The sequence below is a fragment of the Dipteris shenzhenensis genome, chromosome 4 (assembly GCF_047967505.1).
Source record: "Dipteris shenzhenensis isolate YYH24624 ecotype China chromosome 4, Dip_SZ_1.0, whole genome shotgun sequence".
In the NCBI taxonomy this organism is placed as follows: Eukaryota; Viridiplantae; Streptophyta; class Polypodiopsida; order Gleicheniales; family Dipteridaceae; genus Dipteris; species Dipteris shenzhenensis.
In genome coordinates this window covers 36,259,883-36,278,432 of record NC_141599.1, presented here as the reverse complement: position 1 = coordinate 36,278,432, position 18,550 = coordinate 36,259,883, and the positions used below count along the sequence as shown (strand labels likewise).

The 18,550-nt window shown below is 40.0% G+C and overlaps 2 protein-coding genes across 3 annotated transcripts in view; one reads left to right on the top strand and one right to left on the bottom strand.

Annotated features, from left to right (window-relative positions):
- The window catches only part of LOC147902786 (phosphatidate cytidylyltransferase 1-like), an 81,093-nt gene extending 78,140 nt beyond the window's left edge, over window positions 1-2,953 (top strand). Inside the window, exons 8-11 of the mRNA XM_087373791.1 lie at window positions 881-1,009; window positions 1,105-1,161; window positions 1,773-1,856; window positions 2,298-2,953. Coding sequence (XP_087229917.1) covers window positions 881-1,009; window positions 1,105-1,161; window positions 1,773-1,856; window positions 2,298-2,387 — 360 coding nt within the window. The 3' untranslated portion in view covers window positions 2,388-2,953. The remainder of the gene's footprint in view (window positions 1-880; window positions 1,010-1,104; window positions 1,162-1,772; window positions 1,857-2,297) is intronic.
- A 7,280-nt stretch (window positions 2,954-10,233) lies between these two features.
- On the bottom strand, window positions 10,234-15,389 carry LOC147902785 (uncharacterized). Of its 2 annotated transcripts, none has more exons than XM_087373597.1 (2): window positions 14,431-15,389; window positions 10,234-10,662 (listed from the first exon to the last, which is right to left on the bottom strand). In XM_087373597.1, exons 1-2 carry the CDS (start codon window positions 14,583-14,585, stop codon window positions 10,299-10,301), a joined length of 519 nt encoding a protein of 172 aa, XP_087229723.1. In that variant the 5' UTR covers window positions 14,586-15,389; the 3' UTR covers window positions 10,234-10,298. The 2 variants fall into 2 exon arrangements, with proteins under 2 accessions (XP_087229723.1, XP_087229724.1); XM_087373598.1 differs by having other exon boundaries at window positions 10,234-10,581.
- Between the last annotated feature and the right edge of the window lie 3,161 nt (window positions 15,390-18,550).

Sequence of the window (18,550 nt, the reverse complement as noted above, 5' to 3'; positions counted from 1 at the left end):
TGTGGCTGGAGTCACGATGGGTTGAGGCATCAACTCTCTCCTTGTCGCAATCTCCTACCACTCTCATCGCTAAAAGGATCTTGATCTTCATCTTCCATAATGGGCAATTACTCCCATCCAAATTGCTTGTCTCCCCAAAATTAGGAGATACATATTTTTGGGCCATGACAATGAACTCAGAGAGATAGAGAAAGAGTGTCGTACACCTATCTGAACTTGAGCCTCCCTCCTCACAAGGGTACAATCCTTCAGATGTCGAAGTAAATTCCCCAGAGCTCTTAATCAAGGTCGTCCTTCAGCAAGGTCCTTGCCGCGTCCTAGGAATTTCAAGCGGAAGTGTTTAACCACGGAATCCAAAACTTCTTCCTTATGTGTACTCAACAAACATGTCCTACGACTCTTAAAGACTTAGTGCATTGATCTATGCACAGATGTTTGATTACTGTAGTCAACAAATTCTATGTTGAGAAGTGAGGATGTCATGGCATGCATGGCGAGTTTTTATGATTCAAAGCATTTTGAATGCTCAACATAAACTGGAGACTATTTTCTCTTTGTTTGTCTTTATATTGGGTAATTTGCAAATAAAGCTGAGCTTTCATCAATTCATAAATCTAGATATAAAATATATTTCTGCACTTATCGACCATTTAAAGGCATATAATTGTTCTGCCGAAGGCTAACATACAAGTAGCATATCAGACATGGATATGAGAGTCTTAGAAAAGCACCTCAAACTTGTCTTTATTCTGTTGACGAATTTGCAAAAGTGTACACTGAATTCCCTTTTTCATTTGCACCAATTTTTTTGTTTGGTTTCATACTAATGGTATGGTCCTTTCGTGAACTAATAAACTGCTTAACAACTCTTATTTTGCAGTTTCCATGGCAAGAATTGAACATTTTACCAGTACAAAAGCATGCATTGGCATATGGTCTATTTGCATCTATCATTGCTCCGTTTGGAGGATTCTTTGCCAGTGGGTTTAAACGTGCATTCAAAATCAAGGTCCGTGGTTCCTGTGAGCATGTTTAACGGTTAAGTTATGATGTGGGCTTGAACAGGGTAGTACTGATGGGTGTTGGACTGAATGTGGTCTGCAGGACTTTGGTGATAGCATTCCTGGACATGGAGGAATCACAGACCGTATGGACTGCCAGGTAATGCTGAGAGGAACATGAACCTCATAGTTTGAATGGGAATTCAATCCTTTCATCTATATATTTGAAATTAGGTGTTTTAATCCTGTCTGTATATTGACCACTAGGAGAGGAATGAATTTGAACTTTAGTAACTCTTTCAAAGGTTCAGTGTCTCATCTTTGGTTGTTTGAGAACTGCAAACCACAGAGAATCTTTGTTTCTATGTTTTAGCAAAGAGAAAGGCTTTGTTCACCCTGCACCCTGGATTACTCGGAGGAAAACAAAAATAAACCTTTGTGATTCTTTCCTTGTGGTTTCTACGTACTATGTCTACAGAACTATGTCACTATGGGCAAGTCCAGACAATGTCCCGTTCATCTATAATCGTCATGATTTGATTCATCATTGTCATGATTTTGCATCACAAGAAATTAATGAGGATTTAGGAGTGCAAACATATTCTTTGGAGGGAAGGATATTTAAGGATTGTTATTCTCCTTCTCCTGCTGGTGCTTGTGCTTCTTTTCGGCCAGTTTTGAACAATATAGTTTCAGTACTTTGGTTACTATGTCATTAATGTGTCATGGTAGCCTCTGAATTCATCTTGAGCTTGTTGGGTTATTTTGCAGATGGTCATGGCTGTTTTTTCATATATTTATTACCAGTCATTCATTGCTTCCCTCAACATAAGTGTGGCAGGTGTTCTAGACCAGGTATGGTTAGTAACAAATGAAAGGTCCTCAAGGGTCCTGGGACTGGAAGGCAGCATGAATGTTTATGACATGCATTGTCAGTTGTGAATATGTGCGCACATGGTCGCACAGTGTGCGTACCATGTTTGTTTATGCAATATGAGATGGCAATTATACAAGAAAATGATGATCATACTATGCATGTATGTAAGAATGTGCTGAATTTCATGAAACGAGTTATCTGGTGCATTTCTTGTTTTATCCCAAGCTGCTGTTAGGGTGAATTCTATGGTGCATGCTTAATGTGGCTTGAATTAGAGGTGCTTTATGTGGAGTTGCAAAAATGAAAATGCGTTCTTCTGCTGGTGCTTTTGCTGCACGTTCACGTATTTCCGTTTTACATAAACATGCATAGATTTTCTTGTCCCCTTATTTTGACCTAACATGGACATTGAATGACAGGTTCTGAAAACACTTAGCTTGGAGCAGCAAGCAGAACTTTATAAGGAGTTGGGAGAGGTGTTGCACAGGAGGGGCCATGTTTTTACCTAGTCTATGTACATACAAACGGTTTCATGGTCAGAAAAAAAAGTTATACCATAGAAAGATCGTATTGAGTCCAAGAATGTTGTATCCAAACTTGTGATTGTACCATAGTAGGTGAGGAATTGGCAAGGAGTAAAATCATGCGTCAATATCTTGACGCCTAATCCCATTTTTTGAGGGCCATGGGAGCAAGGGTAATGTGGGCGGCTGAAGTGGGGCAGTCGGTGGGCATCGGCAGCCAATATTATTATTTTGGATGATTCATTGTACAAGGTTGATTGAAACCCATTTGGGACAATTGTAAGATTTTGAAGTTATGAACTCCTATTTGATGGAGCATGTGCAGCCATGGTTGTTTCTATGGCTTCAATTGGAGGATCATCAACAATATACACCTACTCAACGACGAAGAGTCCATCCAAATATTGGATTTGATAACTAAGCGGAATGAAAAAGGATGACAAAATGAGAAGGGAATCACATATACGACTATGATACCAGGTTCTTTTGTATTTGGGGCCTTGTTGTATATCACTAAAATAGAATTCAATCTCTTTATATCTTTCCTTACACTTCAATATCTTTTAATATTTGTTTATCTTTCTTTATGCTAGAGTTGTATACTACAAATTGTTATAATACTATTAATAGATCGTTAACAAACTATGAGACTATACATACCTTACCCAGAGATGATATTGACAAACTATGACAGACTATAAGAGAGATGCTATTAACAACAATGAGAGGCTATAACATACTAGAACTATGAACTATAGCACTTTCATCATTGACAATGCTAGTTAACAATACTAGTTAACACTGGTTTGGTAGGACATAAAAATGTGCTAGGACACTTTTATGTCCTGTTAACTTAGCCACTTATTTAAAAGCATTAATAAGGTAATTTGGGGTTTATTTGTCATAATAGCTTATATGCTGAAAAAATCTTGAAATTATTATGGATTGGAACTTGCTTTGAGTTCTACCTAAAGTTTTAAGGTCAATCTAATATTGAAATTTCAAGCTGTTTTCTTAGGTTTTAGATAAAATGGCCATACTTCTTAACTAGAATGAGTTTTTGTAGAGTTTGTAAGTCTTAGAATGTAAGGATAACTAAAAGAGATATGTTTAGATTGCTTATTATGATGTATGGTCTCAAATGTAGTTTTAGTTAATGTTGAAAATTTGATCTTTTGTAATTTCTATGATATGTCTAACAATTTTCAAACACAACCATACTTTGTATATGTTTTCAATAGGATATTATGGAGTAGTGTGAGTTTTTAGGAGACTAATATCATAAACACTAAATTCAAGCCATATTTTGTTTGTCCATTATGTTGTAATTCATACTAAATTCAAAATACAAGGGTTGAAGGATATCATAAGAATCTTAAAATATTTAAATTATACTTATAGAGTGCCTTTAATTATAAATGAGTGATAACAATTAAAAAAAATTAAATGTAGAACACTTATACGCGGGATAATTTAAAACTATAAAGTGAGATTTAATGCGAAATTTATTTTATGGCTAGATAAAGTTTCAAATCTGAGTACTATTTGAATGAAACATTGTGTTAACCATACATTTGTAAGCATTTTGTACTCACATGTTATAATTTTTTGTGCTCCTTATATTTTAATAAAATAGTCCTATAAGCTCAAGAGAGGAAGTCACCACAAAACATATCTATAACAAGTTGTGATGTTTTTTCCAAAACTTCAAAAGGTTAATTTTATGTCTTGTTATGTTCCAAACTAGTGTTAATAGCTAGTTGATAGTGCTAGTTAATGATGCTAGTAAAGAGTGTTAATTAACAGTGCTAGTTAATAATGCAAACTAGTTCACTTAGCTAGTTAGATTCAATAATGCTAGCTAGTAAATAGTGCTAGTTGATGGTGCTACATGGCAGTGCCAATTTACACCATTGTTAAACAGTAGTTGTTTACAATACTAGTTAACAGATACGGAACAATGTCAGTCCTAGTAAAATTGGTACATCGCTTGGAACCTCACAAATTTTTTTAAAATCCCATTATAATTGGTATGGTGCTTTTTGCAAAGTAGGATCCATTAAATTGTATTGCTCAAGAAGAGATCATCACAAAAATAATATGTGCATTTTAATTTCTCTATAATCAAGGGGAGGGAAAAAATTTATGTGTTAATCGACCCCAAGTGTTGGTGAAAATCTCCTCGCAATGCAATGTGTCCAACGGATGTGTCATTGCTAAGATCTCACTTACATATACGCAACTCACCATTGGGATACTATGGATTGGCTAGGGTAAAAGTTACCTCTTAGTTTGAGGTTGGTGTGGTGATACTATGGTAGAAAGAGTGCATCTTTTTCTTCGAGATGAGAGGATCGTGACTGGAAGATCCTTAAATGTTGAAGAGAGCAAGAAGAGAAGGGGGAAATTGAGTGGAAATAGGCATGGGGCGAATTAAGTATGGACGTGAATGGGGGATTAAAGAAGGGCAAGGGATTTTTCTAATATAGAGGGGGAGTGAGAGTAAACAACCATCATGGGGGCTTCTATGTAGTATTACAATCATCATGGGGGCTCCTATGTCCCCATGATACTATTGCACGGGCTTTCAAAGCTGGGTCATAGGGTAAAGAGATGAGGCTAGCAAGAGTTGATCAAATGAATCATTATCTAAACAAATCTTTAAATAACTAATTGAATGGGGATGAAGTAAATCTCAACTCCTATCACTATATATTTCACAACTTTTAGATTTTGCATGAATGTGGGAGAGCATGCTAATCCAATCCACTCTAGTTGCTACCCCACACATCCTCCATGTCTCATGTGCACACGATGCAATATAAAAAATGTGATGGCCCAAAATTTTAATGTAAATCAAAAATGAAAATTTGTGCCAAACTACCGTATCCACCACATGTTCAATGTCTGAAACTACGGAAGACAATCCAAGTTCAAGTGTCCCAATATATTTCATTCATGGTCCATGGTGAGTTGCCCATTAGACTAAGGATGGCCATTGTTGTTGAAAGATCATGACTTGTCTGGATCAGGTGCTAAGAGAACTAGAGAAGGAATGTGTCCTTTTCACCTTATTGTATCCTACATTCAAAGGCCAGTGTTCCAAGATCCACTTTACCCTACTATCAACAAGTACCCGACAAAGTAAGCCACACTACACTATTAGAATCAAAAGGGATCTTGTTCACCATCGCTACTGCCTTGTCTAACTGCCCTGCATGGCCAAGGAGATCAACCGTGCTAGTGTGGTGCTCAATGGTTGGAGTGATGCCATAATCTTTGCTCATGGGCTTTGGAGAAAGTAAAACGGAATGGATTGAAGTTATGCAAATTCAAGAAGATGATGGTTGGAAAAAGGATTTGAACTATGTTTTGCATACCCAAATGATGTGGAAAGCAAACACGATGCTTGGGACACAACATCAAAGAAGATAAATATGAATGAATATTCTTTTAGTCAATGCCTAGATACATGGGACCTACTCATAAATATCCACACGCTTTATCTTTTGGCTTCTCTTTGTGAGTAGGAATATGATGACTAAAAACCTGCAAGAAACCAACGGCAAGCTATGACAACAGTTTCTCTCCTGTTGTTACGGTCTGCCATCGATCGTGGGGGGTGATCTTCTGAATGGCAGCCAAAAAAAGTGCCAAAAGGTTTGGCCTTTCAAGGGAGTGAATGCTATTGGGTTAATCTAATTGTGTTTTGATTATGATTGTTTCTTGGGATGCCGACTAGGGGATATGGGGACTGCTAGGAGTTGGTGCAATCAAACTAGATGGAGGAGGTGCATTGGGGTTTGGGGTGTCCACTTCAAAAATATTTACTGTAGATATCTTGTCCTAGACATACAATGGACAAGCGTAGGAGGAGTACACGTAGAGATGGGAAGAGTAAGGAATTGTTTTCTTCAAATAGTTGTCCTATTCCAAAAGATGGAAGGTGAGTGATGGAGAAACGTAGGGAGAGATGTACCAAGTAAGGGTAGGGGGAGTGAAGACACATGATGATTAAAGAGTGTGGATGCAAAGGGCGTTGCTAGCAAGGTAGGATAAAGGTAGAGATAATATGGGAGAAGGACACAAAGGAGGAGGCTTTGTAAATGAGAGATGAGATGAATAGTTTTGGACATAATGATGTGCCTTCCTTACATGGAAGGTGCATTGAAAGGCGATGTGTGCGCATGATGATACATTTGATTTCGAGTGACTAATCCCATATGCATGGGGTGCTTTCAATGTTCATGGTATAAAAGAAGGCCCTGGAGGCTCTCTCATCATCCCATTAGCCCTTTTGGGAATTGAGAGAGGCAGCGTGGCTAGGAGGGAGGGAGAGGGGGACCCCTTTCTACTTGGTGTAGTTTTCATGGCCACACCCATGGCCAACAGTGATATCAGAGCAAGGGCGAGGCCTGCAGACTGGAAGTTTTGGTCTCTGCATGCACAATAGTATCAAACAGATAGCTGCAATCACCTACGTGAAAAAATGATGCACATCGAGGGATGTGATGACCACGTGCTCTTGCAACAATGATTAACGGCGGTTAAGACCGTCTATGTATTTGGTGTTCTCTGTAAGCTCATGGGCAGTTGTGTTTCTGGCAGACCTTGAAGCCTTTGATGGGTTATCATGCATGGTGAGGTTGATTTGATGTGTTGGCAAATCTTGAACCCAAGGTGATTGGGTTACCTTTGTGGGGAGCCAATTTAGTGTATGCTTTAGTGTTTGGTCCATGGGCAGGTGTTGGAAATAACAATTTGCCTCGCATGGAAGGTGCATTGAAAGGTGACATGTGTGTAATTTAGGAAGACTAATCCCATAAGCATGGGGTGCTTTCAATGTTCATGATATAAAAGAAGGTTGTTGAGTGTCTCTCATAATCTTGCTGGCCCTTTTGGGAATTGAGAGAGGCATCATTGCGCGGAGGGAGGGGTGGGACCCCTCTCTACTTGGGCCCAAAACATTGGGATCAACATGGTGAAAAGATGGAAAGTGCAAAGTATGAAAGGTTTGGGTGCAAGGTCAACCCAAAGTGGGGGGTTTCCATGTGGGCATTGTAGAGTAGAAAAGGGAAACACAAGGGGATGCATGTCTAGATTAAGAGAAAATAAGGAAAGAAAGTGGGGAAGTTTTGTACTCTCCATGAAGCAAGGTGGTAACTCTCAACGAAGATAAGATATAGTAAGCAATGGGAGCCTCTTGTAAGAGTAGAGTATAGAAGTGATTGCATCTTACACTATGTAACATCTACAAATCTAGCTATTTTCACTATATCTGCATAGTTCATGCTATGTAATAGTCTCACTGTAATTTGGTTACCAAAACTATATGCAAGGTCCTTCACTTAGCTGCTGCTGTTCACATGGATGTTAGTTTTCAACATGGTTCACCATCTATCATACTACCATAGATGTTTACATGTCCATATTCTTCATGCCTAACAGTAGTTTTTCTTATTGCTCATGCAAGAAGGGCAACTCCATACACCTCTCTGAGTGCCCCACTCTAGAACACAAAGACCACTCATCTGGGCCCTCTTACAACCAAAGCCACCACCATGATTTGTCCTATCCCAAAGTGGTTAGTGTTAGGTCCATACAAATGGCCCACTATTCTTATCCAATTGGTTTTTGAAGTCTTTGTCCATAGATGTAGGTCATGGCGCCTCATGAAGAGTAGCTTTGAATGACTCTTTACAATCAAGAGAGGTTTTCTACTCATAAAAAATTGTATATAGTGGTGGAATTTAGCATCACCAACTTTTCATCAAGATATAAGAACTATGTGCATTGATAAATGGACATAGCTTACAGTTGTTAGGAAGTAAGCTTGATGGCTTGGAGTTATGTACAAAGCTATGGACACATCCACAAATCTATTAAAGATGCTTTCACTTTATCCAAATGGTTCATGCTATGTAACAGTCTCCACCATAATTTTGTCATCAAAACTATATGCAAAGCCATTCACTTAGTTGTGTTGTACACATGGATGCTAGCTTTCAACACAGTTCACCATCTGTAAAACTATCATAGGGGTTTACATGTCCATATTCTTCATGCCTAATAGTAGCTCATACCATAGTTCCACATATTTAGAAGGTCTTATTACTCATGCAAGAAGGGTGACTCCCTATAGTGCTTCACACTAGAAGACCAAGACCACTTATCCAAATCCTATACCTCTCAAAGGGGGTGGCCCTCCCACAACCAAAGCTACCACCATGATTTGTCCTATTCGAATGTGATTAGTGTTAGGTCTATGGTTTAGCCTTTATCCAAATGGCCTACTGTAATAGGCTCCATCATAATTTTGTTACCAAAACTATATGCAAGGCCATTCCCTTAGTTGATATTCACATGGATGTTAGCTTTCAACATGTTTCACCATCTATCAAACTACCATAAATGTTCACATGCCCATCTTCCTTTTGCCAGGTCTTATTGCTCATGCAAGAAGGGCGGCTCTAGATACCTCTTTGAGTGCCCTACTCTCTAGAAGACTAAGACCATCATCCATGTCCTATTGTACCTCTCCTAACCAAAGCCACCAACATTATCTATGATTTGTCTTAGGCCTATGGTCCAAAATGGGCCACTATTCTTACCCAAATGGTCCATTGTTCTAACTTACTTCTTGAAAACCTTAAGCTATGCCCATGATCAATGCATAAAGGTCCTATATGTTGATAAAAAGGTGGTGATGCCAAACTCAACCATTATATATAAGTTTTCATGAGCAAGATACCTCTCTTGTTTGTGAAGAGACATTCAAAGCAACTCTTCTTGAGGCGCCACGCACTACATCCATGGGCAAAGCATTTAAGAGCCAAACCAACTTAGTGTATATCGAGCCACACCAACTTAGTGTATGTCCTTGAAAGCCTAACATAAAGCTCTCTAATTACCAATGCCTGCCTCAAGAGAATATTGGGTGGGCTCTTCAAAAGAAACAATATGCCAACAAGACTCCCCTAGAATAAGCCTCTTGGTCCTTGCAAGGAATCAAAAGTGTTGAAGGTGATTTTTATGCCTATCTTCTTTTATATTTTTTATTAACATTCATTTTTTATGAGCAATGTCATCTTGATATATATAAGGCATGATCTTTTGTCTCGACTCTCCTTCAAATGTGGCCCAAATTCCAAGGAATTCTAGTTGTGTGGATGGATGTCCCACCTTGTATAACCTAATCAACAAGGAATGAACATTAGCATCCTCATCAAGGTGAAGGGCTGGATTTGATTTGGAATGAGCAACAATATGAACAAATTCGTTTAAACTTGGATTGAATTTTTCCACCACCATTGAGTTCTTCAACAAAAGGGGATAGGGTGGATGATTTACTTGTATGAGTAAAGGGAATATATGCAAGTAATAAGGGTTTGTCCATCAAATGACTCAGCACATGATGAGTGATTTGATCCATAGGCCCCATATTAACTGTTGATTGAAAGAGAATGACTTTGGAACTACCAATACAAATTACACAAATGTTTCAATACAATGCAAATTGATGCTTACACCCCACCTTCTCAACTTGATGCACCTCAAGCATTCCATCTTGATTTGGTCCTACCCCTTGTCCATCACCTCCATCTCCTAAATCCTCTATAATCCTCTTTTCTATCGATATGGAATAAGTACCCTTCCAACTCCAATGAAATTCCTTTTCTCCTACACAAGACTGGCCATGTGGTAATCGGCCTTGAATGAGCTTTGGAGTGATAGAGATCAAATCAAATGCCACAAGGGAAAAGAGTGACAAGTTGGTACTGACTTGCCATAAATGCAACAAAAATGTCACTACTTTTTTTTTTGGGCAAAAGAAAGTGTTTATACTGATTTCAAAAAACTGTGTACATCAGTAAAGTCCATCTCCCTGTAGATCTACTAGTCCATTACATGACATACATCACCACAAAACTTCCAAAAAGATGAAACACGTGTATATACAGAAGGGACCTGAAAAGAAAAACTTTTTGTAACATCATCGCTAACATGAGTCCTCTGAGCTAAAGAAGTAGTGACAGCCTGAGGGGGAACTCCTTGTGAAGGGTCCAAAGAGATATCCTGAGACAAGTTCTGTAACCAAGCAAATGAAGAAGGGGACTGTTCACCAAGTCCCTGAGTAGCTTTATCTGATTGACCAGCCCCATCTTGAGGTGGAGGCCTCCTGTGAAGATATAGTGGTAGCTTAGCATGTTCATCTTCAAAATCACATTTGTTTATGTGTTCAGCCAGTTCAGTACTTAACCTGGAATGTTCAAGATTACAGGCACTTATCTGAAATTCAAGTCTCCTTTTTTCTTGTCCCACCATAGCAAACAAGGCATCAATACATAATTCCACATCATTAAATTGAAAATTGTTCCTAGAGATCCAAATGAACCATAAAGCATGTGCCCTTATATAGAACCAAGGCTCCCGTTTGGTTTTGCATGCATCTCCTAAAAGTATAGCCTTCCAGTTCACTGGCTCTCCACACTCAAACTGAATGAACTTCCACAGCTTTCTAGCATGTGGACAAGCAAAAAATAAATGAAAGACATCTTCAAGCACCTCAAGTCATCTCTTGCATTTTCCATCCCCCTTCCCTATTCTGAGTCTTCTTGCATTGGTCCAAATAGCTTTGTGGACAGGCTAGACATGACATTTTTTAAGGGACCTGTTTAATCCAAAGTTTACCAAACCTTTCATACCATCTTTCCATGCTATCCTGCAAAAATGACCACATAGCATTTAGGATTTTGAAGAGCTCATCCATATCAGCAACAGTTGGTGTGGGTATAGGAAAAATAGACGAACTTCCTACCTAGCTGAACTCCCTGTGGAAAAGTAAAACAATCCCACCCTTCCAACTGATATGTCCTTGCTAAGATCCAACTTGCTTAGAATAAGGGTTTGACTTTGATTATTTAATGCAAACTCTCTTCTAATTTCATGCCAGGTCTTCCATCTTAATTGATCCTTGCACCATAATTGACCACAAGTTTGCAGTCCTTTTTTAAACAGAGTACTAGCTAGATAGAATTTTTCTTCATTGAGCTTTACTGAAAATGGTTGACACCCAAATGGAATCCCTGGCCATAAAAGCTCCTTTTCAAGAAAAATGTAAAAAGGCCTTGATCTCCTTAAAGGCCTTCCAGATAGATTGCCAGATGGAGACACCTTTGGTTTTACAAGGTTTAGGATTATAGACTGTAGAGAGCAAAGGATATCTTTTCCATTTAGGTGCTCTAACTGGCTTGACCTGTTTCATATTTCTCTACAATAGTTGAGCCCAATCACACTCTAGGTTTAGAATAGCCTTGATGACCCAAGTGGCAGAGAGTTTTCTAGCTGCAATAGCTACATCAGTGACCCTAGACCTTCTTTCTTAGGCTTAGTACAGTATGACCACCTTACCTTAGCAATTTTGGATTTTCGTTCCCATAGAAAGGATCTACAGACCCTAATATATCTGTCCAGACAAGCCTTTGAAGGATCCAAATAGCACAAATAAATGCAATGGTTGAGCACCAACTTTCTTCCTACTGCAATTAAGCATTTTGAGGGGTCTCTAATTTTTCAACTCTTCTTTAGAGCTCTCCTTAGGTATGAGCTTTATAATTCCTCCATTGACATCAGACGGTAAAGCTCCATTGTTTATAATTTCTTGCCAGAGCAAGAGCAAATAGGGCCCAACAGTGTCCCAAAAGTTTTATAGAATTTAAGAGGTAATCCATCCTCCCCTGAGTTTTCCCATCTGCCATAACTTTGACTGCTTCCTTCAATTCTTTAAGTGATTAAGTCTTCTCAAGATTTATCATGTCAAATCTCTGAACAGCTTTATCCCTAACCACATGGCACAATTCTCTGGGTTTCTGAACCTCTTTATCTGGGATCACTATTGAGGAAAGCAGGTTCTGAAAAACGATTCTGAATTAGGTTGATATTTTCCTCTGTGGAGGAGACCAGAGTGTTATCAGCCTTCTTAAGAAAAGGAATATCCTCATTAGTCCTCTTCCTCCTAATAAGCTTAAAAGTTCCCTTAGTTGGCCTCTCTATTTTTCCTGCCCACCAATCTATGTAGTAAACCTTAGTGTCATTTAATTTGATCTGTTCCTATTTTTTGAGTTCTTTTTTTAAGCAATCAACAGATCCCTTTAAGCATGCTCATCTCCCATTGTGGCATGCTCCTCTAATTTTTTGATCCTCCCCTGAGTTTTCCCATTTTCCCATCTGCCATAACTGTGAGTGCTTCCTTCAGTTCTTCAAGTGATAAAGGCTTCCCATATATATCATATCAAATCTCTCAACAGCTTTATCCCTAACCACATGGCACAATTCTCTGGCTCTCTGAACCTCTTCATCTAGGATCACTGTTGAGGAAAGTAGGGTCTGAAAATGATTATGACTTAGGTTGATATTTTCCTCTGTTGAGGAGACCAGAGTGTTATCAGCCTTCTTAAGCAGAGGGGTATCCTCATTTGTCCTCTTCCTCCTATTAAGCTTAAAAGTTCCCTTAGTTGGCCTGTCTATCTTCTTGCCTACCAATCTCTGTAGTAAACCTTAGTGCCATTTAATTTGATCTATTCCTATTTTTTGAGCCCTTTTTTAGCAATCAACATGTCCCTTTGAGCATGCTCATCTCCCATTCTGGCCTGCTCGTCTAATTTTTTGATCTTGACATGAATAGTGTCCATTCTCTGAGCTCTGATTTTTTCTCTGTTCTTTCTAGCTGTTTTTAGCAATTTTTGAGTATTCTCTATTGCCAAATCCCAAGCCTCTGATATAGATCTGCAGCTATAAAAAAAGTAGCCTCCCAAATGTCTTCAACATGCATTGCACACTCTTCGTTGCAAACAATTTTGGGTCTGCTTTAAACCAAGAGGATCCTCTATGGCCAGAGCCAAAGTCACAGTCAAGGAGGACTGGCTTGTGGTCTGACAAAGTGAGAGAGGAGACCAAAGAACAAGACAACCATCTAGATTCTGAAGTGTAAGGATTTAATGAGACAAAAAACACTTCAAACTCGTTGGACTAACCAGACTCTATTATCATAAGATCATCAGATCACTGTTGGTGGTCTCATTGTAGAACCCCTTTTCTCTAAGAGATTCAAATGAATTCTGAGTTACAAGAGGGAGTGTAGCAATTTCCTTTCGTTTTTCCAAGCTGCTCTTGGAGGTTAGAATCCCTTGCTTGTTGATGTCAGGGACTGTAGAGGTCTTATGGACTATAGGAACCTTGGGGACCCACTTTTAAGTGGGAGCAACCTACTTTTGGCATACAGGAGCAGCCTCTTTGGGATTTCCCCATTTCAAAGGGAAGCTTTTAACCACATGTGGAGAGGCCACACAGGAAATAAGAATTAGACAGATTCTTGTACACCAAAGGCTGTTCCTTGAATGTACTAACATTCCTATTCAAAATAACCATGGTCTTATGTAGTTCCTCTGCAATATCTAGCTTGATACACACCTGGGGATTATCCCTGGGATAGATGAAGTTCTCCTACTCTACTCCTAGGACTTCTCCTAACCCATAGTAAAGAAAAGGCAATTGATTACACAGATATAAAGGAAGATCAGGGAGCTCTACCCACACATGGATTCTAGTGGACCTAGGGGCATTAGAAGAGAACTTCTTGGTCCACCATTCCAAGTACAAAGATCGGTTCCTGATGGTCCAAAGGCCATATTACAGAGCTCCTTGGTCCACCAACTCCTGGGGGCATCAGGAGAGAACTCCTAGGTCCACCATTCCAAGTACACAGATCGGTTCCTGATGGTCCACGGCGATATTACAGAGCTCTAGCTGTCTTGTCAGGTTTCGAATAAGAAAACAAAGTAGACTTTTTTCAGAAACCTTACATTTAGGACATTCAATCCCTTCCTAACCCATTTGTTCTAATCCATGTTTCTATAAAGGCCATTGGGAGTCTAACTCCAGGAAGGAATCCTACTAGTACACGAGTGCTAAGCCACGTCACAGAGTCAGTTGAGGAGCTTGTCATCAAGAAAGGCCATAATGGACTTACCCATTACAAGATTGTTCACCTTCACCCATAAATTGGCGTGTTCCTCCATCATTTGGTGACATAAAAGCTCCTGCGGCGGCTGGATTGGTTTGGGTCGTCGAAACTTTCTCTTTCTTCTGGCTTGGGGAGGGAAGTCTTTGCTCATGCGGAGTCATCCTAGGAGTGCCGGAGTCCTCTCCTGTGGGTCTTCCACCTACACTTCCACCACTTGCTGGGCACTACCTGCTGTTGCTCCACCGGTTCCACTTTGATAGCCAGTAGCTCCTCATGTCCCTTCTTCACTAGAGACTCTCCCACTGTTTGAGCTTTGACTGTGTCGACCGTCTCCTGCGGGGCGGCCGCTTCTAGTTCCTCCTTCACTCGGGGTGGTGATGATAGTGTTCGTAATAGCGCTAGTATCTGCTGCTGCAGAGTACTCTCTTGTTTCACCAGGACTGGCTGCTCCTCTTCTGAGCTGGGGAGAGCTAAAGCGCAGGGCTTGGTATAGGAACTCTGAAGCCAAGGACCCATCTGGATGAACAAGGCCAGAAGCAAAATGCGATCCCGGGGGAAGGCTAAAGAAGCTCCACCGTGGCTTCTGAGCTGCATGGGCATAGGAGGGGCGAGCAAGTCCTCCTTCTCTACCTCCTCGACTTCCCAAAAACGTGACTCCATGGCAAGGTGGAAAGGGTAGGCGCTCTTCAATTGTTGCGACTTTGGCTAGCAGAGGGAAAGCATGTCCGTCAACAATCTCGTATTCCTCGAAGAATGAGAGTGGGAGAAGATCTTTGGCTACAGAGCTTTGTCATGTGTGTGCGAGGATGTGACGTCCACTTAGAATCTCAGAACCTCCTCTCAATAGCTCGAGATCTCCAACAGAAGCATGCAGTCCGTACTGCAGATTGGGGGAATGAGGAGTAGCGATGGGGACCTGCAAGGCCATCACCATCATCAAAACCACTACAATCTCCATATCCATCCTCCATCACTTCCCTACTCAAAAAACAAGAAACCAAAAGTCACTATTTCTTTTAATTAGTGTCTCAACCATATATACATCTTATCTCTAAACTTTCACTATGAAGACAAATTTGATTTAAGCTTCTTAACCTAAGGAAGCATACTTAAGAATTAGCATTTTAGAGTTCTAATGAGGGTTTCATTTATATTTACCCTATGATAGCCAAAAGGAAAACATTTCAAACATGTTTTTATGCTTACATACTACCGATGAAAAAGAGAACTTCCCACACAATTTGTTCTTGATTGCAATAATCCAACATCCCACGGCAAATTGCAACATAACTTAATGACAAAGTTTCTAGATTGGGCTCTCAACTTCACCTTGCCTTAGCTTTTTGCACTCATTCCCTATGAGTGCACAAATAGTTCTAATAAGGATTGCCCACATACAAGTCTAAGTAGAAGGTAAAACCCATGAAGGAGCATTTTTTTCTGTGTAAGGGTAGATCCCATGTTCAAAAACTCATAGAAAAACTCAAGATAAAGCTTGCTTTAGGCATCAATACACTCCATGACATTGTTCTAAGTTCACTAAATCTCAGTGAAGACCAACAGAAGTAGATATAACCTTTGCATGCAAAGTCAAGTCCATAGAAAATCATATTTTGCAAATGAACGTGTAATTGCCAATTTCACTATGCATTACAATCCAATGATAAAATGAAGCACGGCTGTTGATGGTAAAGGTTTAGAAGGGTCTACTCTCCATCAACAGGCTTCACCTCCACCCTCTCGAAAGAAAGAACAAGTACTTAGAAACCATGGACATGGAAATTGGTTATTGTTAGCTATGATTGGTCTGTTGCTAAATTGCATTCATAAGGATGTGCATTCAAAATGTTTGTGCTCTAGGCTTTAGGGAGGTAGAACGCCTACTTCTAGATTGCCTCATGGAAAGAAAAAACGATGAACGAATGCAAATTAGAATGCAAGTGCACAATGGATTGTTTCATCTTGTAATAGTGATCTTTGGCCATTTCTTAATATACTATCCACTCTATTTTTGTTTTGGGAATTGGCATCTTTGTGATAGTGTTTACAAGAGTAGTTTGGTGGTTGGCTGCCACCTCTCTTATCTTCCTTGCCTTTGTAATGTGATGTCCCTACGCTAGGCTTATTCGCTGTTCATTGCCCTTGAAATGCGGACATTGATGGCCCTATGCCAAGCTATTCATTAAACCTTAAGCACGATGGGAGATACCAACTCCCTTGCTTGGACCTCTGAGGGGCCCGATGTGGGTTTGCCTATAGATAGTTGCATTTTCAAGGTGCTATAGGTTGAACATTTGGTTGAGCAATTTCAAGGTGCTATAGGTTGAACATTTGGCTTGGTTTCATGGTCATCTTTGGGTTCACTCTTGGGCTCATCTTTGGTGAGATCTATTGGTTGCTTATGCCTATAGAGATGCATTCTTGTGTTGAGATATCGAGCTCCACTCATGATATGCTAGGGTGACCGTTGTGTATTTATGTCACCGACTTGTTAGCTGTAGATGCGGTTGGTATACCACCCATGAATAATAGCTAGATGACAGCTATCTTTATGTACTCTAGTTAGTGGCTCAGTTAGTATGCCACCTAGGTTAGCTCAGTTTGGTTTAAGACCCACATATAGGATTCACTTATTCCTTTTGTACTAAGAGAGAGTTCTTTTGGCTTTCACAACTAAGAAGAGGAAAACTGTTTTCAGCCTCCACCTTTGTGTGTATTCCCCCATTGTGTATGTGAGAAAGCTGCAAGTGAGACTCCTTACTTCTCTCCCACTCTCTTCACATGGTATCAGAACTCAGTTCGTGGTAAGGAGCTCAAGAAAGCAAACCAAGTTCACGGTGTCTTGGTAAGAGAATCAGTGTTGCTTTCCTTTTTCGAGTTTGGGAGCAAATCTCTGTAGGTAGCACAGCCGAAAAGTGCAAGAGTGCACTGTCTCAGATTAAGACACCCTTCGCGGTGTGGCGAGAGGGTAGTGTATGCCCTTGGTGACATTATTTTTTTGATTCGAGGCCATTTCGGGGCCTGTTTTGGTGGCGGAAGTTTTTTGCAAGCACTTAGAAAGGTATCCTATTTTTATTGTTCGACCACTATTCTGTAGGTCGATGAAAAGTTGCTGCAGAATTTGCATCGTATGCCTATGCGCAGAGATATTGGGAGTGACAGAATCATTCTTATTGCGTGTTGATGCAAAATCGTCACTAGGAAGTGACTATGTGGTCAAATACCACTTTTGTCAGTTTTGCAGATTTGCCCTTGTGAGGCAGAAGTTGTGTTTTTTGTAGTGATAGAATATTTTTGTAGTGTTCTGTAATGGCGTCTAATGCTCTTTCACAGATAGTCACTGAAAAGCTTGACAAGAACAACTTCCCAGCATGGAAGTTTAGAATGATGAATTTCCTTAAGGGAAAAGGCTATTGGGAGTTCATTACTAGAGCTGAACAAGAACCAGTTATTCCTAATGTTCCCAATCAATAGGAGTTGTAGGCATTTAAAGGTTGGCATGAGAGAGCCAGGAAAGTTATGTACTGGCTGTCTATCAGTATTTCAAATTCTATGATTGTGCATATTCAAGATGCAAGCACGCCGAAGGAGGCGTGGGATACTTTGACAAAAATGTATAGCACAAATACGCAAGCCAGGAAAATGTAGCTTAAGCAGGAGTTGCATAATGTGTAGAGAGAAAATATGAGCATTAATGACTACCACATGAAGGTGAAGAAGATTGCAGATGCACTTACTTCCATTGGGTCGCCAGTGGAAGATGATGATTAGTTTTTGTGACCTTGAATGGTCTAGGAAAGGATTATGCACAGTTCCGGACATCCATTGCCATCTATGAGAATTTTCCTAATTTTGGGGGGTTGATTGCTCTTCTAATTTCTGAAGAGGAGAGAAATGGTAGTGCATCTTCCTCAAGAGGAACTTCAAAAGAAGCTGTCTCCTACTCAAATGCTAGAAGAGGTAGAGGCAGAGGCAGAGGTAGAGCAGGCCGATCTGGAGGCCGTGGTAGAAATCAGAATATGCAGCAAATTCAAGAAAACCATTCCTATGGAGGAGGACATGGTAACCTTAGAGGCAAGGGGAGCCAAAGAGGTCGTGCTGGATAGCAGAGAGGCCAAAATGCAAA

Excerpts from the sequence above, each read along its gene's own strand:
- LOC147902785 (XM_087373597.1), bottom strand. The coding sequence starts at position 14,585 with ATGACTCCGCATGAGCAAAGACTTCCCTCCCCAAGCCAGAAGAAAGAG. Across the intron at positions 10,663-14,430 it reads GGTGAACAATCTTGTAATGG|GTTAAGTACTGAACTGGCTG; the intron begins GTAAGTCCATTA and ends TGAACATTCCAG.